The sequence below is a fragment of the Mytilus trossulus genome, unplaced genomic scaffold (genome assembly GCF_036588685.1).
Source record: "Mytilus trossulus isolate FHL-02 unplaced genomic scaffold, PNRI_Mtr1.1.1.hap1 h1tg000103l__unscaffolded, whole genome shotgun sequence".
Lineage (NCBI taxonomy): Eukaryota > Metazoa > Mollusca > Bivalvia > Mytilida > Mytilidae > Mytilus > Mytilus trossulus.
The window spans coordinates 2091417-2103474 of NW_026963296.1; the positions used below are offsets into that span (position 1 = coordinate 2091417).

Below are 12058 nucleotides of genomic sequence, written 5' to 3' on the forward strand. Positions count from 1 at the left end.
ATTCATGTTATTAGATTTGGAAGAAAACAAACTTATTTAAATTGCAGCTGAAATGGAAGACGATATTCATTCATCTCAGAATAATTTATCATCACAAGTTGTGGTCGGATTTGATGAACATATTCATTTATCAATAGTTGCGACCGTAATCAAAGATGCATGATATCAAGCTGGCAGTCGCTTCTTCGGAGGTTGATTATTTTAACGATCTGGCTATTTCACATAAAACTTTATTCTAATGACGGTAAGTTTTGTTTTAATATTAATTATCAAGGTATCGTACAATTTAATTTAATATAAGTTATTTTGCATGTTGTTCATGTTGTTTATTTCATTAAAAATGCTTAAATTAAAACAAACTGCTTTAACTTGTTAGTATTCTATTTACCTGAAATTGTACCAAATTATTGAATTATTCATTAAAATATAATCTTACGGATTAGAACTAAACACTTAACAGTACAGTAGCAGATCAAGGGATGGTGAAAAGTGAACAATGATGATTCTTCTAAATTCTCGTCAAAAAGTCTTATATTTTTCTGGGGCTATTATTCTGACGTTAGTGTAATAGTCCCAGATATTGTTTTACGATTTATTAATATTTGAGAACATACTCGTCCACAAATATGTTCACAAGATTTGATTGTTGTTTGTTGAGCCATCTTAAATAGTGTACAGTTATATTTAAAAGGGGAAATTTTATAAATCTATTAATAAATAATTTACTTTATATTGATATTCGATATACATACCATGCATACCAATTTTAATGTTTATATGAAATTTAAGAAATTTGACGTCAAGTTAGCATTACCAATTATTTTATGTAAACCTATATAATCTTGATATACAATTATAGATATTATTCTGTTTTAAATTATTCATCAATGACACATTGAACTTGCATTTACAAAGTCAAGGTCAAATATATTCATTCAGGACAGGGACGGATAGAAGGGTTTAGCGAGGAAAGGAAGTCCATTTCTAACTGTTTATGTGCATATTGAAGCTTCATATACCAGACTTTGTATCACGTTTAAATGCAAGTACAATAATCTTATTTGTGTTAAATGTAAACATGGTAAATGATAGCCAAAGTGTTGTTATTTTTAGAATGGATATTACACAACAAAAGAAACATATTTACAAATTTTAATATATTTTAGAATTGTCTTGTGTATTTACTCATTATCTAACATGTCTTTAGGGTTATTATTAAATACACGGTGTGCGATGTCTTAATACGGGGATTTATTGTATCAATGAAATTTATATCTATATATAGCTCACCCTATATGAATTTCATTCTGAGATTTCATTGACCAGATAGACCCTGTATTAAGTACAATTGCACACTATGTAACAAATGTAAACAGATTTGATTTTTTTACACCATATATTCAAATGAAACCATCAGGACAATAAAAATCAAATATTTAAAGTTATCTAATCTGAAAATTGTTTTTTGATCGGGCAATGGTATAAGGGAGATAAAGTGGGATAATGTAGTGACAGAAAAAACACTTCAACCTATGATGGCATTCAAAACCAGTCAACAAGAAATTACTTTGAATAAGGACAATATATATATAAGGATTCGCATGAAGATGATCCCATTTTTTTCATAAAGTTAAAAGTATCTTTTCTAATGATTTAACCATTGTAAAAAACAAGTAAACCCTATCCTGGTAAAATGTTAAGAATAGTATTGCTTTGATTTGTCTTTCAATGTTTCGCTCTGGCAACCATCAGACATATTATTGTAAGCAGGTCATATACATAAGGCAGTCGAAATTCTGAATTAATTATTAACATATAGTCATCAAAGGTACCAGAATTATGATTTAGTACGCCAGACGCGCGTCTCGTCTACATAAGACTCATCAGTGACGCTCATATCAAAATATTTATAAAGTCAAAATAGTAGAAAGTTGAAGAGCATTGAGGATCCAAAATTCCAAAAAAATGTGCAAAATACGGCTAATGTAATCTTATATAGGCGACAATGGTAGTCTTTTTTTCTTTGGTCTTGCGTTTCCATTAAAATATGTCGAATTATCAACTCATTTGGGGTAATTGAAACAGCAAAAGATATATGGTGTCGCAGCTTTTATGATAGAAAAATTCAGGGTTGTCAACAGTTCCGAAATTTTAAAAATAGTATAAAGGAAGAACACCTCTTGCTAAATTTGGCACAGAAAATAACAAAGAATTTCTCGAATTTTCTCGCTATTTATACAACAATGACCAACACTCATTTCTCACTATTTCAATTTTGATTTATAATGACCTGACGACATTTGAAGAACGAGAACATTTTTAATTTTTCATTGGCACATATTTCTAAGTGTTTTCTTAGTGAAATTTGCTGTAAGTGTGGTTGGTGGATTTTTTAGCACCTTTTATTTGCGGTTTTCCATCTTTTCCGCAAACTTTTTGTTTTCTGTTTGGTATAAATTCAATGATGTCGAATCATTTTGCTACATCTGTGATAAGTTTGTTTGGCATTCGCAAATGACTGTCAACTGGGTTAAGGAACATTTGTTGTTTGACCTGTAAGTCAAATGCGTTTTGTTAAAATATACTTTTTTACTTTCTTTGGTCTTTTGAAAACTGGTTATGCTGTATGAAGACTTCTCCATGTTGTCTATCAAATTTGTTAAGCATGCACACGTATAAAAATTCCGGTTTTTATATCCAACGCAATCATAGGTTTGAACGGGTTTTTTTTTCATTTAATTGTTAATATTTCTTCGTTTGGGCTTGTATTATACATGTTATATGTGCTTGATGGTTTATATGATCCTTTGATCCTATTTCGAACTAAATTTTTACGGATAACTTAACTTGCAGGCATTTGGTACTGACGGATCATGAGTAGATTTGAACTTAGAGCAAAGGTCAAAATCTAAAACGTCAAATTTACTAATGACCTTGACCTCATTGTCATGGTCATTAAGCAAGGACCTCAACTCAAAAGACCCTAGGTCTTTAATATATATGGTTTATGATTTTTATCACTTTACGCATGTCCAATGTCTACACAACCTTTTAACAATAGTTTACGAGCTCCGACATATCGTAAATGACAATTTGATAAAAATATGTTGTCGATATTTGTACAGTTTATGAAAAGAAGTGAAACAGGAAATATTATTATATGTAGGCTGAAAGCATGTTAGTCCGAAGTGTACTAACATAGTTATGGTGCAAATGACAGGCATAGTTTTATAGTGTATTAATTCAATAATTTTTTAATATTTTGCCGTTTATTTGCACGTTTATGTCTGTTTTGGGTTTGTTTTTTTTAGATCGACAAAGAAAAATAGTACAAATGCAAACTTGTTTTATTAATCATTCTCATCAACAGTTCATGATATTTATTTCAGGATGGAAAGAGATGGATCCATTATGACAGATTTCATCCCTCAATCGCCTAAAAAACGTACAGAATGCGAATACTGTCAATTCTGTTTAAGAAGCTTACAGTGTTACTTCAATTGTCCTCTAGTGAAATATGTCTTACACAACTTAAAGCATGAACATATGTTGAGTTGCAATGATCAAGACAAATGCATTAATAAGACATGTTGTACTTTGTGCCAAATCTGCGCCGATTCTCTTTGTGATAAATTATACAAAAGTAAGGCTAATCGACATAAGTGTCAGCGCAAATTTAATACTGATTCCGCTAAGCTAAATGATTGGCAAACAGAGATTTCAAGTCAAATTTTGCATACATATTGTCATATAAATTTATTCGATCAGCAAGTGATACATAAATCCTGTACATTGGAGGGTGAATTATCATCAAGTACCAAACATGACGGAATTTCTCAGGACGAATATGGCATGTTATTACCAGATATTATCAAGTTGCCTCTAGATCAAGACCCATCGTTTCATGAGGACGAGAAGAGACTAAAGAGAGCTCGAATGGATGGTTGTATCAATAAAGATACAACTAAGTTGTGTGACATTTATACGAAATTGTCAGAGGTGAATATCTATCCGGCATATGCATATACGACTGCATACTTGCATATTTCTTTGACATTGTTTGATAGTACAGATATTGGAAGATAATTTTGAGAACTATAAACTCTGTTTGGTTCTGTTTGCGGGATCTCTTTTTATTTAACATAACACCATTCCTTAATATAGTCGAACGTCTCTATTCGTCTCTTTTTAACAAAATAAGCGTGAAACTGATCGAGTAATTTTGGGGATTTTTCTCATAGTCAATGAAACTCGTAGAAGTTTAAACATTTTCTTGAACAAATGCAAAATTCATTTTCACTTTGTATTTATTGTTTCAGAATGTTACAACGTCTTTGCGTTATTACCAGTGTTTATATTTTGCTTTCCTTTACAGATTGAATCAAAGTTAAGCTTAATAGAGGTAAGAAATCATTGTTCAATTAATGATTGATGTTTGTGTTTATATGATATCAAAAAATCTAATTCATACAGATAGATCATCTACTAAGAGAATATTCCTCGGATAAGTATTTTTTGTTATTTTGCTTTTTTATAGTTCCTCTTTTGACACAGTAGGTACAAAATATGACAATAATTAACCAAGCAGCAAAAACTGTGAAAACATTAGACCACAGACCACAACAACTGACTAACAAACATAAAAATATATCTAACAAAAATGAAAACTAAACATCTATTTAAATTGATTGTTGATTTGACAAAGAAGCAAACAAAAAAGTGTCATAAGATTTACCATTCATATTAAGGTACTAACATTATGAAACACTCGAGTAGAACAGACAATTAGTGGCAATATACATTCGATCCGAATAAAATTGATACATTTTCATATACAAAAAAAATACGTAGGAGTATCCTGCATTTTGAGTTGAATATTTCATTTAACTGAGACATCGTTCCATTATAATGTTTGCACATGAGAAAGAAAAGACGAATAGTTTAGGTACACGAAAATGTCGTTGCTGTATTAAAATATGTGCTCTTAACTTGTTTGAACATTTGCGTATTCTTTTATTATTTGACAAATTATCTCCGTTTGTGATTTATTCAAAATTAGGCATTGTTTTATTACACTACAATATTCAATAAAATGATAGAAATTTGTGATCTGATTTATTTACCATGTATCAGCCCTGCTACAATACCTACACTGTACTGTAAATATAGGTCAATTATTCATCCTAGGGAGTAACAAAACACGATAGAGCAGAAACAGAAAAGACTTTTCATGAAATACAGAAATCAAATGCGGACATAGGGAAAAGGGTGAACAATTTGATTGAGAATATTGCAATACTGAAGACGTCATATGAGAAGCTTAATGGTATGACAACTCACATGGACAAAGATACATCACGACAGAAAGAACGGGGTAATACATATGCAATTTTTCATTTTATGCTATTTTTATGTTTATTCTTTTTGGATTCTAACATTTCTGCATGAACATTACAATTGACACCAGAAAACTAGAACCGAACGTAAAATTCACTAGAATAGGATATGATTTCTTTACGTGAATTTAGAATGCACTCCACAAAAATAGAAATGTATAATGGTTTTAGTCAAATTTGAAAAAACTTAAATGTTATATAAAAACTTAATCTTGTAAATGCACGTGAACTAAATCATGTGATTTCCACGTGAGTGTAATTTTGATTCACCTGATACTCGTATTAAATAGTTTCCGTGATTTTCATGCATAGGATCAGTGGGAGATGAAGTTATGAAAAATATTTCATGAATCTGCAAATGTTTGAGTGAAATTTCCATGTGTAGTCAAAGACACTGTCGTGCTTATGTATCGTTTGCCTCTCTTTATGGACGTTTTTGAATTCACCTTGGAGTTGGTTAATACATTTCGTCATTCTATTTGAAGGTATGATACCATACTCAAAAAACCTTTTTCAGAGCAGTAAAGGATATAGATACTCTCAGATTATGTCCTTTATAGCTTGCAACAAGTTATGGCTTTTGCTTAATCTTGAAGGCCTTATGGTGACCTATAGTTGCTAACGTCCATGTCATTTTGTCTCCAAAGAAGAGTTTTTAATTTGTCAATCATATAAAAATCGAGTGTATACAATTATTTTTATACCTGTTACCTTTGGATGACTATTATTCGCTTGTTTCTCTGTCCTATATTTTCTCCCATTTATCTGTTTATTTATTGTAACCCTGTCGTGTAATGCTGTAATTTTATTGTTATAATTAACACTGCAATTACAGTGGGATGTATGGCATGCCACAAAACCTAGTTCAACCCACCATTTTATGATAAAATGCCCTGTACCAAGTCAGGAAAATGGCCATTGTTACATTATAGTTCGTTTCCCTGAGTTTTACGTTTCGGTGTAGTGTCTGTGTTGTGTGCACTAGTAACCCGAATTTAACTTGATCGGACAAAAACGTGTTAACGCTGTTTAAATGAAATTAATCGTCATTTGATAAAAATTGACAAAAATTAAAAATCATTTTTAATTTATTTCAATGCATATCAAATCATTTTAATGCCAGTCAAATAGCTTCGCTTGCGGTCGTTCAATTTAATTCAAGTTGGCGGTAAGTTACGTCAAACAAATAGGCCACGCCCCCGTTAAACTATTTCAAACTGGTATCAATTCGTTTTAAACCGTGTTGCGACCCGAGCTTTTAACAGGTAAATCACTCAAGCAAAACAACATCGATGTATCTATCTTTCGTTTATTTGTTTCAAACTTTATCGACTTATATATATAAATGCGTGTATTCTTATTAAAGTAATATACTTCACAATTTAAACAAATGAATGATCAATACACATTACATATAAGGAATTTAAATAAAAACAATAAAATATTGGTGCACGGTTTAAAAAATTCAAAACTTGTGAATCTGTTAAAAATAAAATAGTTAGATGTTTAACATATTTTTAATTTGCCCGAATGCAGTAGATCTTTATCTCACATATTCGTTTCAAAACTTGCTGAGTGCTATGAAAACTTGTGAATGTAAGTAACGTATGGTCCATTGCAATGACTTACAAACTTTAGGTATTCCTGTATATTTCCGTTTCTCTTTTTCTGTCTTACTATAGTGTACTCGTTAATTAAATACAGACACGGAAATTAAAGTATCTTACAAAAATTATTTATTTTTCACATAGTTTAAATCGATGTATCTTATAGTTTCGGTCAACAACAAATATTCCCTAGCTGTTTATTGATATATGAAATAGCTTGTAATAAAAACAATGTTGTGTTAAATAATAAAATGAATGAACATAATGTTAACATTTGTTGAATTTAATAAACAGTTAAGTCTTGCACAACATTGCAAATAAAGGAACAGCTCAAAAAACTTTTAAAACTGTGTCAAATTGTAATATCGGTCACTGACGCGAAACGGGCGTTAATTGCGGACAAGCAGCACATTACGGTAATTGTGAATTGTGGTTCCGATTCTGTAAAGGGATTATTGTGCTGTCATTCACCGTGACGTACAAAAAGTCTTGCTATAAATAAAAATATATTCGGTATATATGAGATAAATTTTAGTCTGCGATAACGATGGGTTGGTTGATTTAAGTTTTACGACCTTGACTTGCTCTAAGTCGACATTCTCTTACGTCTAATGCATTTTATTTACGTTTAGGGCATATTATATAAGTCTACCTACCAAATTGAAATCAACATAAACATTATTGAAATAAACAAGAATGGAAAAGAAACAATTATGCACTGTTGCTCTGATATAATTTTTATTAACTTTATTTTAGCAGTAATGTCCAAATTAAAAACTAATTGTCGTACAAAAAAATAATTTATCGAGGTGCTTTCGTTGAAGTTCGCGTTACATATCAAAATGAATGTCATTGGTCGGAACGTTTGCAAACTTTCAATCCAGGTGTTCTCATCGAGGTCCGCGTTCATTTTTCTATTCAATACACAATATTTCATCTAGGTGCTTTCGTTGAAGTTCGCGTTACATAGTAAAACGAATTTCATTGGTCAGGACATTTGCAAACTTTCAATCCAGGTGTTCTCATCGAGGTCCGCGTTCGTGTTTCAATTCACTACACAATAAGAAGTCCAATATGGTAAAAAAAAAGAATTTGAAACTAAAATTGAACAAAAAAGAGAAATAATAAAAAATATAGTCTATGATATGTAAATATTTATTTAAGAAAGCTAACAATAAGATGAAAGAAAAATATGTGATGCTTAAGAACATTGATCTGGGCCGTAACAGCCTTATGTTGGAAATTTTAAAACAAAGTTGAAACAAAGGCTTGTCTTCATATCAAATTGTTTTCACGGCCAATTTCTTGCAAGAAGCAAACTCCCATTACTTCAGTGTCGCCCCTGCATGTTTTTGCGTGATCCATGCATGTTTCTGATTTACTTGTCTTTTGTTCATTTACTGTCCTACTGTATGGCTATAGTCTAAGTGTTAATTGTCCTTTGAAATACTTTAAACTTGCTTATACTGGTTGGTTCCACGTGAATCTTATGATAATAGTTCATGCATAAATCACCGGAATTTGGTACACGTACAATGCACGTAATCTTTAAAAATTACATTGTTAAAATAATATCTTTTTTCTAAAATTTAATTGAAATCATTAAAAATACCTTCATATTTTTGCAAAGTTCAAGTGAAAATAACATGAAAAATTTCACGTGTGATTCATTTGAATTACTGAGTTTTTTACTCAATCATTTAAGGCAATGGTGGTGTCGTTTCTTCTTCCATTCAGAAATAGAGTACTTTAAAAATATGATTCAGTAAAAAGTTTTATAATTGCTCGGTTTTTGATGGTTGTTTTACGGAAGTACGTCTAAACACTGCTAAGGACTCCTTAGTGCACTAAGGACTATACAATGCCACTAAGGACTAGAAAGAGTACTGTTATACGTGTTATTATTACATATTATGTTAAAGATTGATATTTAATGCATAAATTTCAAATTCTATAGAAAAATAATTCGATTTAAAGGGCTTGACCGTTAAATCACGTTATCAGAGGAAGACAAGACTTGCTACAGTTCATGCACAGGTCAATGTAACGCGCATGTCTTAATGCAATTACACGGCATATCAATTTTACCAGCTAAAGCACTCCTCACAATATTTTGAATGCACGGTCTGCTAGGAAGTAACTATATATATCTAAGGTCAGATTGTTGAGTTTATTGTACGCATAATTAATGTAAATACTTATCTTAATAATTTTTCAATTTCAACTGATTATTGATTAATTAATTTCAAATCGGTCACATTCAATTTGATAATTTATAAATTATTGGACAATTTACTTAAAGCAAGGATTTATTTATAGTATACAAATCTTTGTCTAAAGTTATTATAATACGAGCGAATTTATTTTAATTTATTTTTATGATTGTATAATAAATTTTTGATTCGCATAATTTTTAATTCCAGTTATACTGATATTTTGTATCTTTTTATCGAGGTATTAAAATATGAAAACTAGGTTCCAGGTATTTCTATTCAATTTACATTTCGTAATGCAGATTAAAATGGTAATGTTCCATTATCAGGTATGTTTAACTATTATTTAATAATGGGGTTGTCTTGTGAGACATTAACACCATCAAATACAATAAATTAATTTATGGTACCATTTATTGTTCTTTAGCGTGTTTAGGACAGCAGTAAATCGTAAATTATATTTCAAGTTGAGCATCCGTTAAAAGAAACTAGTTGATAAGATTTGATACGACAGCTACAGTAATGTCTTTATAACTGATTGTTTTTCAGTCAGCCAAATTGCGTTGCACATATATATACAGCGACATATAATACAATATGACTCTGATATTTATATTTAATATTTATTTCAAATAATATTCATTCATATTTTGAAGTAATGTCTTTATAACCGATTGTTTTTTCGTTAATCCAAATTTCATTGCACACATTTGATATTTATTTAGTGTATAAAATCAAGGTTTTGTATAGTTGTATATTATTTTAATTATATTTGTTCATATTGACATTTATTGTAAGGTTTATGATGCCTGAGAAGTAAAGGCGTTAAAAGAGGTGTTATAATTGGGGTAAAGAAATCGGCTTTGGCCACCTGTGAGGTCAAAATAGCTACGCATCGGAAACAGAAACTGAAAATTTGTTATCTAGGATTATTTCATTCATCAGCAGGACCATTTTTATGTATGTCAGTCAGAGAAAAGGCAGTATGCCTTATCTATATACATCAATAAAAAAGGTACTTCTTTTATTCTTTAATTTTAATGTAACTAATTCAGTACATGACATTTTTAGTTTTAGCATTGATTTGAGTAGTAACATTTCGAGCATAATAAGAAAACGATTCTAAATGGCGGATACTATATTGATCCGGATTGCTTTTTACTATGAGAGACCATACCACGAATAAGAATAAGACTGATTTAGTTAATTGGTTTCTTATCTATATATCTCACCCCGATTAGAAAACATTTCAACATTGATTTATTTTATAATTACCTGAGAAGGTATAGTCCCGCAAGTAATTTTATATTCAGTGCATTATTTTAGTATGTGTATATATCACGAAGGAATTTTTACATTTTTCTCATTGTATCACTCTGACCACAAGTATACCTAAATTTGATTTATTTTCAACGCATCTTTATAAAAGAGAGAATCATTTCACTAATTTCAGAAACTAAATCTGCACTACTTGTGCGAAATATATATATATATATATAAATAAATGGTATCTCGCAGCTATATAAAAATTTATCAACAAAATATCAATGATATCGTAAGTTTACTGATGCATTTTATATCAGATATTTATTTGACAACCAATTTGAATTAGGCAAGAGAGCAAAGAAGACTTGGAGCTAGCAGGGTTCAGGTCATAAGTTGGAAACGAGCTGTTTCTGTTAAGGAAAGCAATTTCACAGTCTTGTAATTGGGGACCAGTTGATTTAGATCTATGGATATTATTCATGTACCATGATCACAACAAATCATTCATGCCCTGTCTGTATTATGTATAAATAATGTGATCAAAACTAAGGTCTTGCACAAGGGTAAACCGTCATTACTCACAAAGCTTTTTTGCGCACGTTTTAATAGTGCCCAGAAAAAATAAAATGCTACATGTAATGGACAAGATAATCAAATGTTGATTTTCAATTATTAACATAAGCTGAAAATAGTATTGCCATGTGTTTGCCGTTCAAGTCACAAATCTTTATTGTTTTTTCGGGGTTTGTTTAAACTAGCTTTATTGGATTTTTCATATGAGTGGAACTAGTAGCTATTAATCCGGGATCCACTTGCGCATTTTTAACTTTAAAGTTTCCATGAGCCTCAAATTTCAGAAAATTGATCAGCAAGGCAAGATATTTTTACTACTATACTTGGAAAAAGGCTTCGTTGGTTTATGTCTGTCATATTTGTTTTTCGTAAACTGCTTTGTTATAAATTAGGCCGTTAGTTTTCTCGATTGAAATGTTTTATATTTTCCATGTCGTGACCTCTAATAGCAGACTATACGGTATGGGTTTTTCTCATTGTTGAAAGCCGTAAGGTTGACTATATTTGCTTACATTTACTTCATTTGTACTTTCAAGTGGATAGTTGTCTCACTGGCAATTATAATCTTTTAATTAACACTAATGTCGAATAGAGCAGACATAGTATACACTTCTACAAGTTACGTTTACAAACTTTATTACCAGATGCGTAGATCTCTGATAAAATTATCGTCTGAAAATTGTTGATATAAATTTACAACTTAAGCGAGTTTTTGTCTGGGTTAATGGTTTTCTTTAATCTTATGTATATCATTACAGAGTTCAAGAAAAGTCCAATTAAGTGAAATTGACTAGTATGCATGTTGCGTGTTGCATGTTGCGTGTTGCGTGTTGCATGTTGCATGATGCGTGTTGCATGATCTTGAATCATTTATTTTACAGTTTTTGTAAAATTAGAAGAATTTTTAATTACAAATACTTTTGGTAATTTTTTATTATCAGTCATTGTATTTTCACCCTTATGTCTATGACATACATCATGCAGTCTGCACTTTTATTTAAAG

At 30.5% G+C, this 12058-nt stretch overlaps 1 protein-coding gene across 1 annotated transcript; it reads left to right on the forward strand.

Annotated features, from left to right (window-relative positions):
• The first annotated feature begins 928 nt into the window (after positions 1–928).
• LOC134699906 (uncharacterized) lies at positions 929–11839 on the forward strand. The gene is made up of 5 exons (XM_063561304.1): positions 929–1042; positions 3390–3999; positions 4376–4402; positions 5188–5374; positions 11814–11839. Coding segments are annotated over exons 1-5 (852 nt in total). The 5' UTR covers positions 929–1040.
• The last annotated feature ends 219 nt before the right edge of the window (positions 11840–12058 follow it).

What these genes read in the sequence shown, in the direction of transcription:
- LOC134699906 (XM_063561304.1), top strand. An exon ending in TTTATACGAAATTGTCAGAG is followed by an intron (nt 4,000 to 4,375) that starts GTGAATATCTAT and finishes TTTCCTTTACAG; the next exon opens with ATTGAATCAAAGTTAAGCTT. An exon ending in CAAAGTTAAGCTTAATAGAG is followed by an intron (nt 4,403 to 5,187) that starts GTAAGAAATCAT and finishes TATTCATCCTAG; the next exon opens with GGAGTAACAAAACACGATAG.